Raw genomic sequence first — 15052 nt, forward strand, 5'->3', positions numbered from 1 at the left:
GTGTTTTTGACCTTGTTTTTCACCTTGTAAACCTATTGCAGGAGACCTTCGAAACAAAATTGGGAACGTTTATTTTATTTTTCATTTATTAATAATAATTAATAAACATGAAACTCAAACGGGTTTACCATATTTAATGCACCATTACCATATTTGATGCTATTAAATTAAATTAAATTAAATATGTCTAAACGTTCATTTTGGGCAAATTTAATACATGTTATATTTTGTACTGCAATATATTGACACACAATATATTGTTAATGATTGCTACTACAACATATTTAGGATGGGAGTTTAGATAACCATATTTGTTGTTGGCTAGTTAGACATGCATTCAGTCATGGTAGTCACCCAATGTCGACAACCCTGTTACGTCATACCCACTTTTTTTGTTTGTTCGTTTTGTTTTGTTTTGTTTTTGGAAGCAGTAGCATTTTCAAAATGAATAAAATGTAAGAGTGGAACAAAGTGTGGAAATGTTCTGGCACAAATGGCCCAAAGTCTTTGGAATGTCCCAATGATTTCCCATGATCATTGTGGAAAGTGCGGTTAAAGCTAACACACAAATGGCTATTATAATAAAAGAGGGGACAGACAAACTTTCACTAAGGGTTGTTGATTTATCCATTTAAGGGCAGGCCAGGATACACTCTATCTTATGGGAAACTGGTGTGTGCTCTAAAGAGGACGAAAAACATTCTAGAAATAAACATGAAAGATAAACATTTGAAGGTCTTGTGCACCTTGAAGACTTCTTTCTGAGGGTGCACTCAGAATAAAGATCACAATCAATAGTTTTCTATTGACGTTACAAAGTTCACTGTTCTTTCTGGCTGTGGCCAGTGATACCATGTTATCAATAAACAAACGCGGTTAGGTTAGTTCACCAGCTCTTAGTACAGAGATCAGCCTATGGTTATGCAGCTGTAGACAAGCTGTCATCTGGAGCCTCATGTCTGATCAAAGGCAGGTGAATCGGGTGAGTAGGGTATATGAAGCTGGGAGAAGCAAATGACTTAAGGTGTTAATGGAAGTTCATAGGATGGGTTGGCTTTTAGAAAACCTTCTGAAAGAGGTGAAATGATGCACGGACAGACAACTACTGAACTACAGGAAATCATGGAATTACTGAAATACTATGGGAAATCATAAAGGTTTAAACCACTTTTGCTTTAAATGCATATTTACTTGTGAAAATGAGTAGCATAAAAAGAACACAATTTAAAAAAAATATTAATAATTATTAAAGCAATATGGTTCTTTGTGTTAGAGTTGAGGGTTTAAATCCTTTCAAAACCACATCTTTATTGATTTTCTGGAGCTCAACTATCCGACTACTGAAAATTGGCCTTCATTATTATTTTGTGTGTGTGTCTGTGTGTTTCTATTTTGTCAATTGTCTTTTTTCACTCTGTCAATAAAAAAAAAAGTACCTAATTGAAACCACTTGCTGTTTTTTATTATTATTATAGAATGTATTATAAGACCAGGAAGATAGAGGGGTAACTAACCAAAGAACAATATAATCTGGTACTGTTTAGTACCATTTTTTTTATGAGTGAATGAAATTACTGTACTTTGTGTGCTCCTATCTGAGATATGGGTTAATAACATTTATTTTTATGTTATAATTGCTTTTGGTACAAACAAATGTTTCTTGTAATAAAAGATGAAGAGTATAGCTTTAATAATCTGTGAATTATAAACAACAACAACAAAAAAAAAGTTAACAGAATTTAAAATTTTGGGTGAACCATTCCTTTAATAGAGCACCTATTCAAACTATAGGTTAAGCAGAGCAACCAAATGAGATGCAAAGGGGAGAAAAGACAGATCGATGGAGAGAGATGTGTAAAAAAAAAAAAGCTTAGGAACTGTCAGAGAGAGAGGAGTTTTAATTCACATTAGCCTTAAACAGCAGATTTCTTCTCAGTTGCCAAGGTATCACGCTCAGTGCTTTTCACTGCAATGTGTTAAACTAACATACATAAATAGTGCACTGTGCAATTGAGGGATAAAATAAAGTACATATTCTTTTGGACAAAAATAATTTAATATATATTTTCACTTATATCAGCTATATATACTATATCCAGTAAGAATATACTGTACTGCTTTAAATTCATAGTTATGTTAACTGACTGCCCACAAATCCATTTTCACTTTAATAAAAATATAAACTAATTCTGAAGTATCCATCATATAATATAGAAAACTCTACGTATATACAATTCAATGACATTGCACTTTTCATTCAATTACGAAACAATCTCATGCACCTGCATGCATACAGATCACAGCAAAAACCTTAAGGGAGTCCAAACACACCTGCCTGGGAGGTACTAAGCTTTGTTCGGAATTGTCCCCTGTACATTTAAATAGTGCGTAATTTGAAGGGACAGCCACTTGTAGTGGCATCCAAAACCATTATCGAGTGCACTTATTCAATCATAATGTACCGCAATAACGAGTGTACAAAGTATATGCACACTCAACGGAAAATAGCCATGCACAGTAAGGGTCGCACCAAATGATTTCCCACGTCTTGCCAGATGCTGTCCACAGCCCTTCTGGCACACTCGATGTCCAAATTCGCTCACTTGTTTTCACTCCTTCAAGTAGACTATATGTAGAAAATAGTGAATGAATGTATGTGGTATTTCAGATAAAGCTCTAGTAATCCTGAAGACTTTGATTAGCTTGTTCAGGTGTGTTTAATTAGGATTGGAGCTAAACTCAGCATAGTATCCCTCCAGAAGCAGGAATGGACACCACTGCTTAAAGAAACAGACAAAGAATTAACATTCTGTCATTTACTCACTCCTTGTTGTTCAAACTATGAACATTCTTCCATGCAACACAAAAGCAAAAGTTTTGAGATATAGCTAATGAGCATCAAGCTCCAAAAAGGGGGAAAAAAAGGCAAACGAGTAAGATTATCTGTATGACCATACATGTACATTTGTGCCCAGTTGTTCAAAAAGTTTAATCTGGATCAGAATGATCTGGATTTAGAAATCCCCTGTTTTGCTATCCAGGATCAGGTAATCCATCTTACTTTTGTGCTGGTTTTTCAAAGCAACATCGGACTGGATCAGCCTGATACAAACTTGATTATCAAATCTGGATTTCTAGCATTCTAATGGGACAACATATCACAATGTAGACTACTAGCTATGTAAAGAACAACAGGAGGAACACAGGTCACTTTTTTGATTTGAAGACATAAAAAAACAGCACAATAAACGTTGCACTTTCTTTTAAACAGTTATGCTGCATTCCATTTACCTGGACCATGAGGGATGCTGGAGCTGGGAATGATGTCACACCCGAGCTGACCGCAGGTCAGAAAACTAAGATGAAATACATAAAAAGCTTTATTTTGCAAAGATAATGTGGAAGTATCACGTCCACAGAGGTTGGATAGTACTGTGTGGACCACTGAGTTTATTGAGACACAGACAAATAGAAGTGCTAATAAACAATATTTTAGTACTGGTTCACGATTGATAGGCTGAGCAGCCATGTCGGGATTATTGCACTTCCCCCGTGTTACCCAGTCGCAAATCCTACTTGAGAGGATTTAAACTTGAGTAGGATCTAGTTAAAAGTTCCTACTGGGGCCGGTGATTTTCCCATGTCTGAGGACAAATGGAACAGGCCATTAGACCCCTCATCTGATCCACAACAAACAAATATACAAGCAATGAGTTAGAAACTACTTTTGACTGGTTCATTTCTAATGATCATCATAATTAATATACAGCGGTAGGCCTAAATGACAGTCAAAATTAAATGTTTTGACAGCAATGAATATGCTATAAATTTGACAGCTATAAATGTGTCAAGTGCGTTTACATGCATCCTCATAATGCGATTATAATGAGTTTTTGGCAATATTGCGATTAACGTGACGGCAGTGTAGGCAAACCTGGTGTTGTGCCGAATTTCGACTCCCTGACAAATTATTACCCCCCTCGTTGAAGTCTCTACCTGATTGCCTAATCCTAACCCCTCCCCCACACCTAATCCAAAACCTACCAATACTAATAATTTAATAATAATTTAAAGGTGCTGTAGAACGTCTTTTTAAAAGATGTAATATAAGTCTAAGGTGTCCCCTGAATGTGTCTGTGAAGTTTCAGCTCAAAATACCCCATAGATTTTTTTTTTATTAATTTTTTTAACTGCCTATTTTGGGGCATCATTAAATATGAGCCGATTTAGGCTGCGGCCCCTTTAAATGCTTAAACTCCCCACCCACGGAGCTCGCGCTTGCCTTAACCAGCATAAACAAAGTTCACACAGCTAATATAACCCTCAAAAAGGATCTTTACAAAGTGTTCGTCATGCAACATGTCTAATCGCAACAACAAAATGTCTAATCATCACAGCGCCAAATAATATCCAGTTTGTCCATAAAAATATACTTTGAATTTGATGTGAGTAGATTAAAACAATGGCCGATAACTTGCATACTGTATGCCTAACTGAGTGTGGTATAACCATACTTATTAGCGAATAATCAGAGTAATGAAAATTGCATGTAAACTGGAGTGATAGTTCTGCTCGTGTCATGTAAACATCTTACTGCGATTAAGACCTTACTCTGATTATGAGAAATAATCGCATTATTGGTGCACATGTAAACACAGTCATACAAACATGGGGGATCTGGATAATCCAGATTTTTTGGGATCAAAAGTATCTTACTAAAAAGTTTTGAACAACACATACTGAAGGTTTGATGCAAATCAAAACCAATATTGGATTACGTGATCTAATCTGAATTCAGAATCCTTTTTCAAGATTTGATCCAATCCATTAACTGAAATCTGACCAAATTTCTTTCTAACAACTGGGCCCTGATGTCATATGATAGCATTGAGAGAAGAACAGAGCAAAATTTAAGTCCTTATTCAGAAATTCAATTTAATATTATTATTATTATTATTATTGGAGCTTAATAGCCGCTCGTCACTGTATGCTTTCATTGTATGAAAAATAGCATCTTGGACATTCTCCTAAACATCTCCTTTTGTGTTTCATAGAAGAAACTAAGTCATATGTGTCAAACAACACACCAATTTTTGTTCTAACCTATCCTTTAAAACACAAACAAAACACAGAAACTGAAATGAGTTGCAAAGTAAACAGACCCCACTGTATGGCTTCACCTGCGTAGCCTGCAGTCAATGTGCAATTCTTGAATTCCTCTTTTATGCTGCATTTAGAATATTGAACATTCAGCGCTTGCTATCAAAGCACGAGTCTCCAGATCCAATCCACATAATACCCTTGTGCCTGGCTTTGACATTTTCACTGATAAACAAAAAGCTTTGTTCTTTCTATTCTAAGCTTGTCAAAGCCTGAATTATTCCTTTTCAAAGAGGAGTGGCAATCAAAGTGTAGTACGAGGAGGTGATAAATCGATTGAATTGATATCTAGGCTTACAGCGGGTTTCATAACCTGCACTAGGACATGATGCCAAAGACTGGGTTGTGGCGACAGATTCTGGGTCCATATTCCTCGTAGTCCTTCTTAGAGTGGCAGACCTGGAAGAACTCGGGCTATAAAATGATAAGAAAGGAACATTAATCAGTAATGATAAATATATTCAAAACATACAGTAAAGAGATGGTGACATATGATGAAATATACTGAATGAGCATTACCGTAGAAGCCAACATGGATCCCCCAAACCACACGGCATATCGCTGCATGTGATGAGTTATTACCTGCACCTCCATGGGCTTGGGCTGGATGGAGAATCAAATGTATTCAAAGATTTGAGAATGTATTCAAGAATTTCTCTCACCTTATCTGCCATCTTATTTTTCCAATGAGTTTGTACAGGAATAGGCTGTTAAGATACATGCAGTGCTGTCTTAGCTTAGCTTTTTTTATGGAAGTTTATTACATCTTACAATGTTAATAAGGTTATTAATTTGACTATATGTATAGATACCTGTTTTTATGTTCTTATGGGACTGAGTAATAAAAACATTTAAAAAGGTTCTGTATTCAGCATCCTAAAGAAGAGGATTAGGGCCAAGCACTAATAAAAAATAAAACCGTCTCGAGATTAAAGTTGTTAAATTTCGAGAAAAAACTCATTAAATTTCAAGAAAAAAGTTGAGATAAAATGTTGAGAATAAACTCCTTAAATAATGAGAAAAAAAGTAGTTAAATTTCGAGAAAAAAGTCGAGATAAAAAGTTGAGAATAAAGTCATTAAATTACAAGAAAAAAGTCGTTAAATTATGAGAACAAATTCGTTAAATTATGAGAAAAATGTTGTTAAATTTCGAGAAGAAATTCGAGATAAAATGTTGCGAATAAAGTCATTAAATTACGAGAAAAAAGTTGTTAAATTACGAGAACAAATTTGTTAAATTATGAGAAAAATGTCGTTAAATTTCAAGAAAAAAGTCAAGATAAAATGTTGAGAATAAAGTCATTAAATTACGAGAAAAAAGTTGTTAAAATACAAGAAAAAAGTCGTTATATTATGAGAACACATTCTCGTAATTTAACGACTTTTTTCTCATAATTTAATGAGATAATTCTCGACATTTTATTTCGACTTTTTTCTCGAAATTTAACACGTTTTTTCTCGAAATTTAACAACTTTAATCTTGAGATGGTTTTATTTTTTTATTATTGCTTGGCCCTAATCCTCTTTCATAGCATCCAATAAAAGGTACCAGACAAATACTTTAATTTAAGCATTAAAACTTTTCTTCTTTTGTTTTACAAGCTTATTTATATGTATCTGCATATGTACTCGTATAATACGTATTAAACATATTTCCACTCAAAATTTACAAACACTTAAAATGAAAAGCAAAGCTACATTTGAGGTAGTGAAGGGAATCCAAGTAAATGCGTACATACTCTTTTATGAATGTAAAGATATACTTTATGATATTTTTACCACTTTTTTCCAGGCAATGTTGCCTTGTGCCACTCAAAAAAATGGAATGTACACTGCACAACCAAGCAAACTTGAATACAAACCAGGCTTTAAATTTTGTGCAAAATGAGACATTATAAGATGCAGAATATTTAAAGGGGCCATGTACATGTACTAATTTCAACTAAAAAAAGTTGAAACGTGTTTTGGTCGTTCATTTACATGACAAAAGCGTTTTTGGGGGCCTGAAAACGCAAACTTTTGAAAATGTGTTTCAAAGTGCATGTTTTTGAAAACAAAACCATTATGATCTCCTTGTAAACTACAAAAATGTGAATTAGTGAAAAAAGTGACATCATTCATGCACATATATTATATGTTCAGTCTCTAGGTGCGTAGTGTTTTTACAAAGTGATATTGCCAACTACTGGTCTGGCATGCATAATACAGCATTTCTAGTCATTTTACAGATCCGTGTGAACAGGAATCTTTTCGATAATGTTGTCGTCTGTACATGAAAACCCAAAGGAAAAACATTTCCATTTTTAATGCATCTTTGTCGTTTATACGTACTCTTAGTGTGCATTCACACAACACCATTTTAAACTCAAAATGGAAAACTTTTTATGCGCTGTGGCCGTTCATTTACACAACAAAAGAATTTTGGGTGCCTGAAAATGCAAACTTTTGAAAATGGGTTTCAAAGTGCACGTTTTTGGAAATAATGCCCTTATTGTGTAAAATACAAAAACATGAATTTGTGAAAACGGTGACGTCATGCGCATGCATATTACATATTCAGTCTATAGGTGCGTAGTGTTCCTTTACAACAGGGGTGTCAAACTCAAGTCCTGGAGGGCCACTGTCCAGCAGAGTTTATATCCAACCCTAATTAAACACACATGAACCAGCTAATTAAGGTCTTTAGGATTACTAGACTGTGTTCCACTCCAGATTTAGACATGCACTCGCAAACTTCCCTAAGCACTTCCCCTCGGGGGAGTCCCTGCCACCATTTTGAAGTCAATTCCACTTCGTGAATATTTATATGGACAGACCCTCGCTCCCTCTGTCTAATTTTGTCAGAGGGAGTGAGTCTACTCTGATGTACACTTCAAGCAGCTCTATATCCCACAATTCAACTTGATTGTGACGTCACAGCATATCGCACTTATCTAAAGGGTATGATAAATTAAAAATTTTAAGAATTAATTGCATAATAGTCTATAATATATTATGTTGAGATTCTATTGCATAATACTTGTTGCTACCTTATGTTCACAGTCAAAGTTTATACTACTGATATTTTGTTTCACTTGTGTAATTTTATTTACAGCTCCTAAACCAATGGGATTTTATAAATTTTCTCCAACAATTATAAGCATATGGTTCATGAAACACCATAAGTACAAAATAATAAATAAAGGGGTTTAAATAATAAATCAGCTCCATAATGAATTCCAAGTGATCAAGAGCTTAGTGTGTTTCATTTAAACCTTACGCACGAGTTCCACCAGTAGTGGGCACTCGTGCAACGTAAGCAATGATGCACATCCAAGTCCACGAGAACGAGGGAAGTTAGCGAATGAAGGGCATTAAAATTTGGAGTGGAACGCAGCCTTAAAAATTTCCAGGCAGGTGTTTTGGAGCTGGTTGGAGCTACACTCTTCAGGAGCAGAGTTTGACACACGTGCTTTACAAAGTGACATCGCCACCTACTGGCCTGGCAGCATAATACAGTGCTTTTAGTTGTTTTTGTGGATCCATGTGAATGGGGATTGTTTTGATGACGTTGTTGTCCAAAAACAACAAGGAAAAACTTTTCGTTTTTACTACATCACTGTTGTGTAAACGTACCCTAAGCACCTCTTGGAACAGCCTTTGCATTGGCAGAACCCATGATGCCTTAAAATGCTACCTCTGTAGGCAGCGCACTACATTTTAAAACATAAACAAGTATCCAAAACACACTACAACACATGATGAATGTGAGATTGGGGTGCGAAATTCTGATACAATAATGTTTATTTACCTTTATTCTGCCGCCACTGAGCTCCTCACTCATTCTGAGTCTGGCATCTACCACGCGCTTCAGGTCCCGCTGCAGCCTGCGGCCAAAGTCCCGAAACATGGTGGAGCCACCCGACAGGACTATGTTCTAATGCACACAAACACATACACACTTCAGAAATATCTGTTTTCATTATGTTCATCCCCCACCCAAAAAAAACATAGTACTCAAGTATATACAAATCATGGAAGAACTAATGCAAAAGCATCTATAAACATGCACAAAATTGCTTCTGTTTGAATGGACTCATTATGACAAAGACAAAGCATTACCGCTCTACTATCCCTGTGCTGAGCAAAACAATTTAAATAAAAATTAAATCAAAATAAAATCCACAACAGTACAGAAATTAAATCACTGAAATGAAAATAACATTCTTGGTAATAGTAAATTATTCCAAGAAATGCTATACTGTGGAAACAAGTAATAATTCAGATATTATCCACTTATAAATCTTCCAGTCCACAGAATGGGTTTTAATAATATACAATTTCAGCAAAGGCCAGCAGAGTTGCATGCTGGGAATAAATGACCATGGGCTGACTGAGGGCAGCTTATAACAGGGTATCTGCAGGAGATGTGTGTTTCATTACAGGGTTCAATCTTTACTTAAAAAACTTGAGGAGAGTTATCCTGCTATTTGGATTAGGACATGCTGGTTTCGCATTTAGGGAATAAAGGACTGGCTTCTTCCAACTTTACTGATGAGTTTAAAGTTGATAGACTGTGAAAGTGCCCCCTTTCACTGGGGTAAACAGCTTTTAAACTATAGTACAATGCAGACCAAAAGCTGGTAAGAGACATGCACCTTCATTTCCCCTCTATTCTTTGGTGATATTAAAACACAAATGTTTCATTTAATTCATAATTAATTTCTCTAACTGAAGACTTAACCCCCCTGTGGTGTATAATCAAATAATGTCACATTTACACTGCAAAAATGTACAGAAGTGCTTATGAAGTGGCATTTAGGTGTCTTTACAATTTAATACTGCTCAGAGGTGGAACACCGCATACTTTTATACTAGTTTTGGTCAGAGAAGGCATAATTCTTTCACTGAATTTTGAGCAGTCACATAACAGACTTTACAATTTTGCAAGGTCCTTTGCATTACCAGCTCATGTCTACACAATAAATAAATAAATAAATAAATAAATAAATAAATAAATAAATAAATAAATAAATAAATAAAATAAATAATGACTTTATTCAACAAATTCAGCTGTCCCCTGTCATACTGGTATGCTATTTTTGTTGCAGAGCTTCAGTGTTTACGTCGGAACGGCGGCTCAGTGTTGGACGGCTCGTGAGCAGCCCAATGCATGCGTGAGCCCGCGTTCAGACATAAACACTGAAGCTTTGCAATGAAAATAGTGTATCAGTATGACAGGGGACAGTCAAATTTGTTGAATAAAGTCGTTATTTATTTATTTATTTTTTTTCACAAAAGTATTCTCGTCGCTTCATGATATTAGGTCAAGTCGATGGTTTTAACAATGTCTTTAGTACCTTTCTGGACCTCAAAAGGTGCAATGTCATTAGGGGTGTGCTCAAAATATCGATTCTTAAATACATACCGATATAATAAAAAAAGATACAGTATCGACATTCCAGCCCTTAGTATCGATACTCCGCCCAGCCATTAGGGGGCGCAGTGGCGCCCGCGAGTTTAAAAAAACTCATGGAAAATGTTGAAGATTTTAGAAGCGCCGTTGTCCCTGAAGGCAGATGTTTGGACACATTTTGGTTTTAAAGCAAAGGAAGGAAACAAATGCAATCTGCAAGCATTGCCAGGTTTCTATACACTACACCGGTAATACAACTAACCTGCGCGCCCACCTGCAAAGACACCATGCAGACAAGCTAGCTTCGCCGCAGCTCAAAAAAACACGGGCCCCCACGCAAACTACTTTGGACAACACAACATCCAAGCTTCCATCTAACTCAGTCCGTGCACAGAAGATTACGGAGTCTGTGGTGCATTATATTTGCAAAGGTTTATGTCCCTACAGTGTTGTCGAGAACACAGGCTTTCGCTTTATGATCAACACGTTAGATCCCCATTATGTGATCCCTACCCGCAGCTACATGAGCGACAAAGCAGTACCGAGGATGTATGACAAAGTCAAAGACAATGTTAAGTCAGCCCTGAGTTCTGCCCCACGAGTGGCACTGACTTTTGATGGGTGGACATCGCGAGCCACGGAAGCTTTTGTTACAATCACTTGCCATTACGTTAACGAGGAGTGGGAACTGATGTCGCGAGAGCCATACGGGGTCAAACATTGCATAGTTGCTGCAGTGATTTTTGTTCAACCTGCCTTTTTGAGGACAAACCTGGTTTAGCCTTAAGATTTTAAAAATCCATCCTGTTATGAGGTAGATTTGTTGTTGTGCCAAATGTTAAAGCAAGATGTAGCATTTAAGTGATTTCATAGTGAAATATGTTATGGCAGTACATGGTGTCACAAAAAAGAATTATAAGAAGATTTAATAAGAATAATAATAATAAGATTTTGTGCTTGTGTAAGCTCAGACTGTACCCTTGGAAAGTTAAATGTTGACTTGTGGTAATTTCCAGATTAATACAATTTGTGTACAATTAATCAGAGCACTTAAAGTTGCAAATATTTAAGCAAACTGCACTTTGTTATAATGCACTTTTGTCTTCAATAAATTGAAGAAAAATGCAGAGTTCTGTTTGTTGAGTAAATTTGTTCAGCAATAAACTAATTGGCTCTGGCCCATGTATTTTTATTGAATCGTATCGAATCGTGTCACATTGTATCAAATCGTATGGAGACAGCTCTGTATCGAGGTACGTATCAAATCGTGACCTGTGTATCGAGGTATCGTATCGCCAGGTTCTCCAAGGTATACAGCCCTAAATGTCATTGCTGCCTATGTGTGGATCAGATACCCTCAGATTTCGTCAAATAAGTAAGAATATGTATGTCTCGTGCAATATGTAAGATTTATGTCTGCTAGAGGTCGCTAGAGGTCTATTCCAAACAAAGACGTAGCTTGATGACGGCACCCCGTTTTCACACCCCGACTCTTAATGCATCGTGTTGAGGGAGGCCAAGATGGCGGCAAGATAGGAGGTGGTGTTTCTGAAGTGTCGTCGGGAAAGTTTTAGGTTGGACGGTATTACAACCAATATAGCTTGTATATTTTGTATGAATGAACAAGTAAACGAGATTGTTGATTAATCTCACGTTTTGAGCCAAATTTATGGGCAGAAAAAGAAACAAACAAGCTCCAGTTGCTATGTCAGTACCTGCACCTGAGTCACAGATGGATCCTGTTCAAAATGCATGTACATTTTCATCCGAGATCCAAAATGCATCGAACAGCGAAGAGCCGACGAGCAAGTGGTTTGACTCTCAACCCAACATCTGTGATCTTCTAGCTACTCCTCTTCCCGACACCCCTTTAAAACCGAGTCAAAAAAAGTCTAAGAGAGAGTACAGTGAACGAGATGTCTCGTCATCTGAAATTTTAGCGGCCATTCGCGATTTTCGAGACGAGATGTTTCAGAAAATTTCAAGTATTGACAAGACAACTGCCGTTACAGCACAGCAAATTGAAAGCTTGTCTTCTACCGTACATCAGCTTGTTACCGAGGTGACTACTCACAAGGAGACCTTGAGAGTCGTATCTGCTGAGATCCAGGATCTTAAACAGATGAACAACACTTTAAAACAAGAGGTCGGAGACTGCAAGCGGTACAGTTGGAGGTGGACGCTGAAGCTGCATGGTGTACAAGAAAAGGATGGAGAAGATGTCCGTCGTGTTGCAATCAATATCCTTGGCAACGTGGTTCCTGGCATCAGTGAGAGGATGGAGGATGCGGTGGATATCGCCCATCGTCTCGGCCCGCGAAGAAATGATGGTACACACAGGTCTATAATTATCCTATTTGCTCTTCGTCGTTACCGAGATATTGTTTGGCAAGCTGCCAGAGGTTGTAAGTTCCTGCGTGACAATAAGCTACGACTTACTGAGGCCTTATCCCCAGAGGACAGGGTGGCAAGAGAAAAGCTTTGGCCATTGGTCAAGAAGGCCCGAGACGAAGGGAAAAAGGCTTCTTTCCGTGGATCGTTTGCCCTAATTGATGGGAAGAGATTTGACTTTGCCAGTGTGAAGTAGGCCCATGCATTCTTCTGTTCTTTCTGGGTTTAGACGGTATCCAGCTTTTTTGTTTTAGCTGATTTGCTGGTTAATAAGTGCCTTATATCTGAGCAGAGACTGATTTTTTTTTTTTTTTTTTTTTTTTTCAATGATCCAATCTAGAGATTATTGCTAAACTCGACTCTTATGTTAAATAGTATGCTGGATTTTCGTTAGCACGGATTAATTTATTTACACTCTGCCAGTCATATTATTATTATTTTTATTTTTATTTATTTTTTTGCCATATCAAAGAAGTGATTATCCAGGCTCGATATTATTATGTAGGTCACTTTATTTGTTCTATGACCTTAATTGGTTGCATATCGTTCCTTCCTTTAAAGTAAAGTTTCCGTACAGTTTCTTCAGGTGTTGGTACATATTTTATATTTTGTTTTGTCTTTTCTACTTGTTATGGATTTCAAGTTTAGTTCATTGTCTGTTATGTCTTTAAATGTAAGAGGCATGCGCGATGTGGTAAAGAGGAAAGCTATTTTTTTATTTTGTAAAAGCTGCGAAACTGATTTAATTTTCCTTCAGGAAACCCATTCCTCTGAGTTAGATGTTAAATTCTGGAAGAATCAATGGGGTAATTTAATTTATTGTAGCCATGGTTCTAATCACTCTGCTGGAGTTTCAATTCTTTTGCACAAATTTAAAGGGCAAATTCTGGAGGTATTATTTTCAAATGAAGGCAGATGGATTATTATGTCACTAAAACAAGATAACTCAACCTTCATTATTTGCAATTTATATGGCTGTAATTCTCTTTCAGCTAACAAAATATTATTCTCTGAAATTACTTGCAAATTGACAGAAATACATAATAAATACCCAGATTCCTTTCTAATTTTGGGCGGTGATTTTAATGAATGTTTAGATGACACACTGGACAGATTTCCTTCTAGAGGCAATGAAGGTCTCAATATTACTTTCAATTCTAATAATGTTATATCAATATGTTCTTCTCTCTCCCTCACAGATCCTTGGCGTTTTTTTAATCCTGTCACACAGGACTTCACTTGGTCAAATAGTAAAAAGTCTTTGAAATCTAGAATTGATTTCTTTTTAGTTTCCTCATCAGCCCTGCAGTTTGTTAAAAGTGTATGTCACTCATTCGCTCCTCTTTCTGATCACAAACAAATAATGTTAAAATTAGGCTGTAATGATGAAAGTCCGAAGTTACGTGGTTACTGGAAATTTAATAGTTGTCTTTTAAATGATAATATTTTCAATGACAGTATTAAAAAATTAATTAATTGTATGTTTCCTGATAATATTCATAATGAATATAGAGCAAAATGGGAATTTTTAAATACAGAGCTAGACAAATAGCTATAAAAAGGAGCAAAGATTTAAAGGCATCAAAAAATAAAAAAATAACTGAACAAATGGAAAGAATAAATTCTTTACTGACAGGTAATTTGTCTCAGGAAGAGGAACTAGAATTAAGGGAGCTACATCTACAAATTAATCAAACATATCTAGATATTGCTAGAGGTGCCTTTGTCAGGTCCAGGGCTAAATGGCTGGAAGAAGGAGAAGTGAATTCTAGCTATTTTTTTGCATTAGAAAAAAGGAACTGCAAAAGAAATTCCTTGACTGCTCTTAATATTAATGGTGTCAATTGCACAGATCCTAATTTGATATCTAAATTTGTCACGGACTTCTATAAAAATATTTACACATCTGTGTTTGATAAAGGTAATTGCGACAATTTTATAAAAAAGGTTCAAGATCATATTCCAATTATTGATACTGACTTTAAAGCCTTTTGTGATTCTGATGTGACAACTGAGGAAGTTCGAATTGCGCTTTTCTCTATGAAGAAAGGAAAATCTCCAGGCAGCGATGGACTAACTGTCGAGTTTTATATTCATTTTTGGGA

The 15052-nt window shown here is 36.2% G+C and overlaps 2 protein-coding genes across 9 annotated transcripts in view; one reads left to right on the plus strand and one right to left on the minus strand.

The window, feature by feature from the left end:
- Positions 1 to 905: 905 nt before the first annotated feature.
- The window catches only part of xrcc2 (X-ray repair complementing defective repair in Chinese hamster cells 2), a 43418-nt gene continuing 29271 nt past the window's right edge, over positions 906 to 15052 (plus strand). The window contains exons 1-2 of the mRNA XM_067377784.1: positions 906 to 982; positions 3272 to 3347. The gene's annotated coding sequence lies outside the window, so the exon portion shown is untranslated. The remainder of the gene's footprint in view (positions 983 to 3271; positions 3348 to 15052) is intronic.
- Positions 1845 to 15052, minus strand: part of actr3b (actin related protein 3B) — a 30691-nt gene continuing 17483 nt past the window's right edge. For 2 of the 8 annotated variants that reach the window (XM_067377777.1, XM_067377781.1), the window contains 3 exons: positions 8952 to 9077; positions 5680 to 5763; positions 1845 to 5574 (listed from right to left, as the gene is read on the minus strand). In XM_067377777.1, coding sequence (XP_067233878.1) covers positions 5479 to 5574; positions 5680 to 5763; positions 8952 to 9077 — 306 coding nt within the window. In that variant the 3' untranslated portion in view covers positions 1845 to 5478. Of the gene's footprint in view, positions 5575 to 5679; positions 5764 to 8852; positions 9078 to 15052 lie in introns of those variants that run through there. The other 6 variants (XR_010893767.1, XR_010893766.1, XM_067377779.1 and 3 more) reach the window with 6 other exon arrangements.

The sequence above is a fragment of the Chanodichthys erythropterus genome, chromosome 23 (assembly GCF_024489055.1).
Source record: "Chanodichthys erythropterus isolate Z2021 chromosome 23, ASM2448905v1, whole genome shotgun sequence".
Classification (NCBI taxonomy): domain Eukaryota; kingdom Metazoa; phylum Chordata; class Actinopteri; order Cypriniformes; family Xenocyprididae; genus Chanodichthys; species Chanodichthys erythropterus.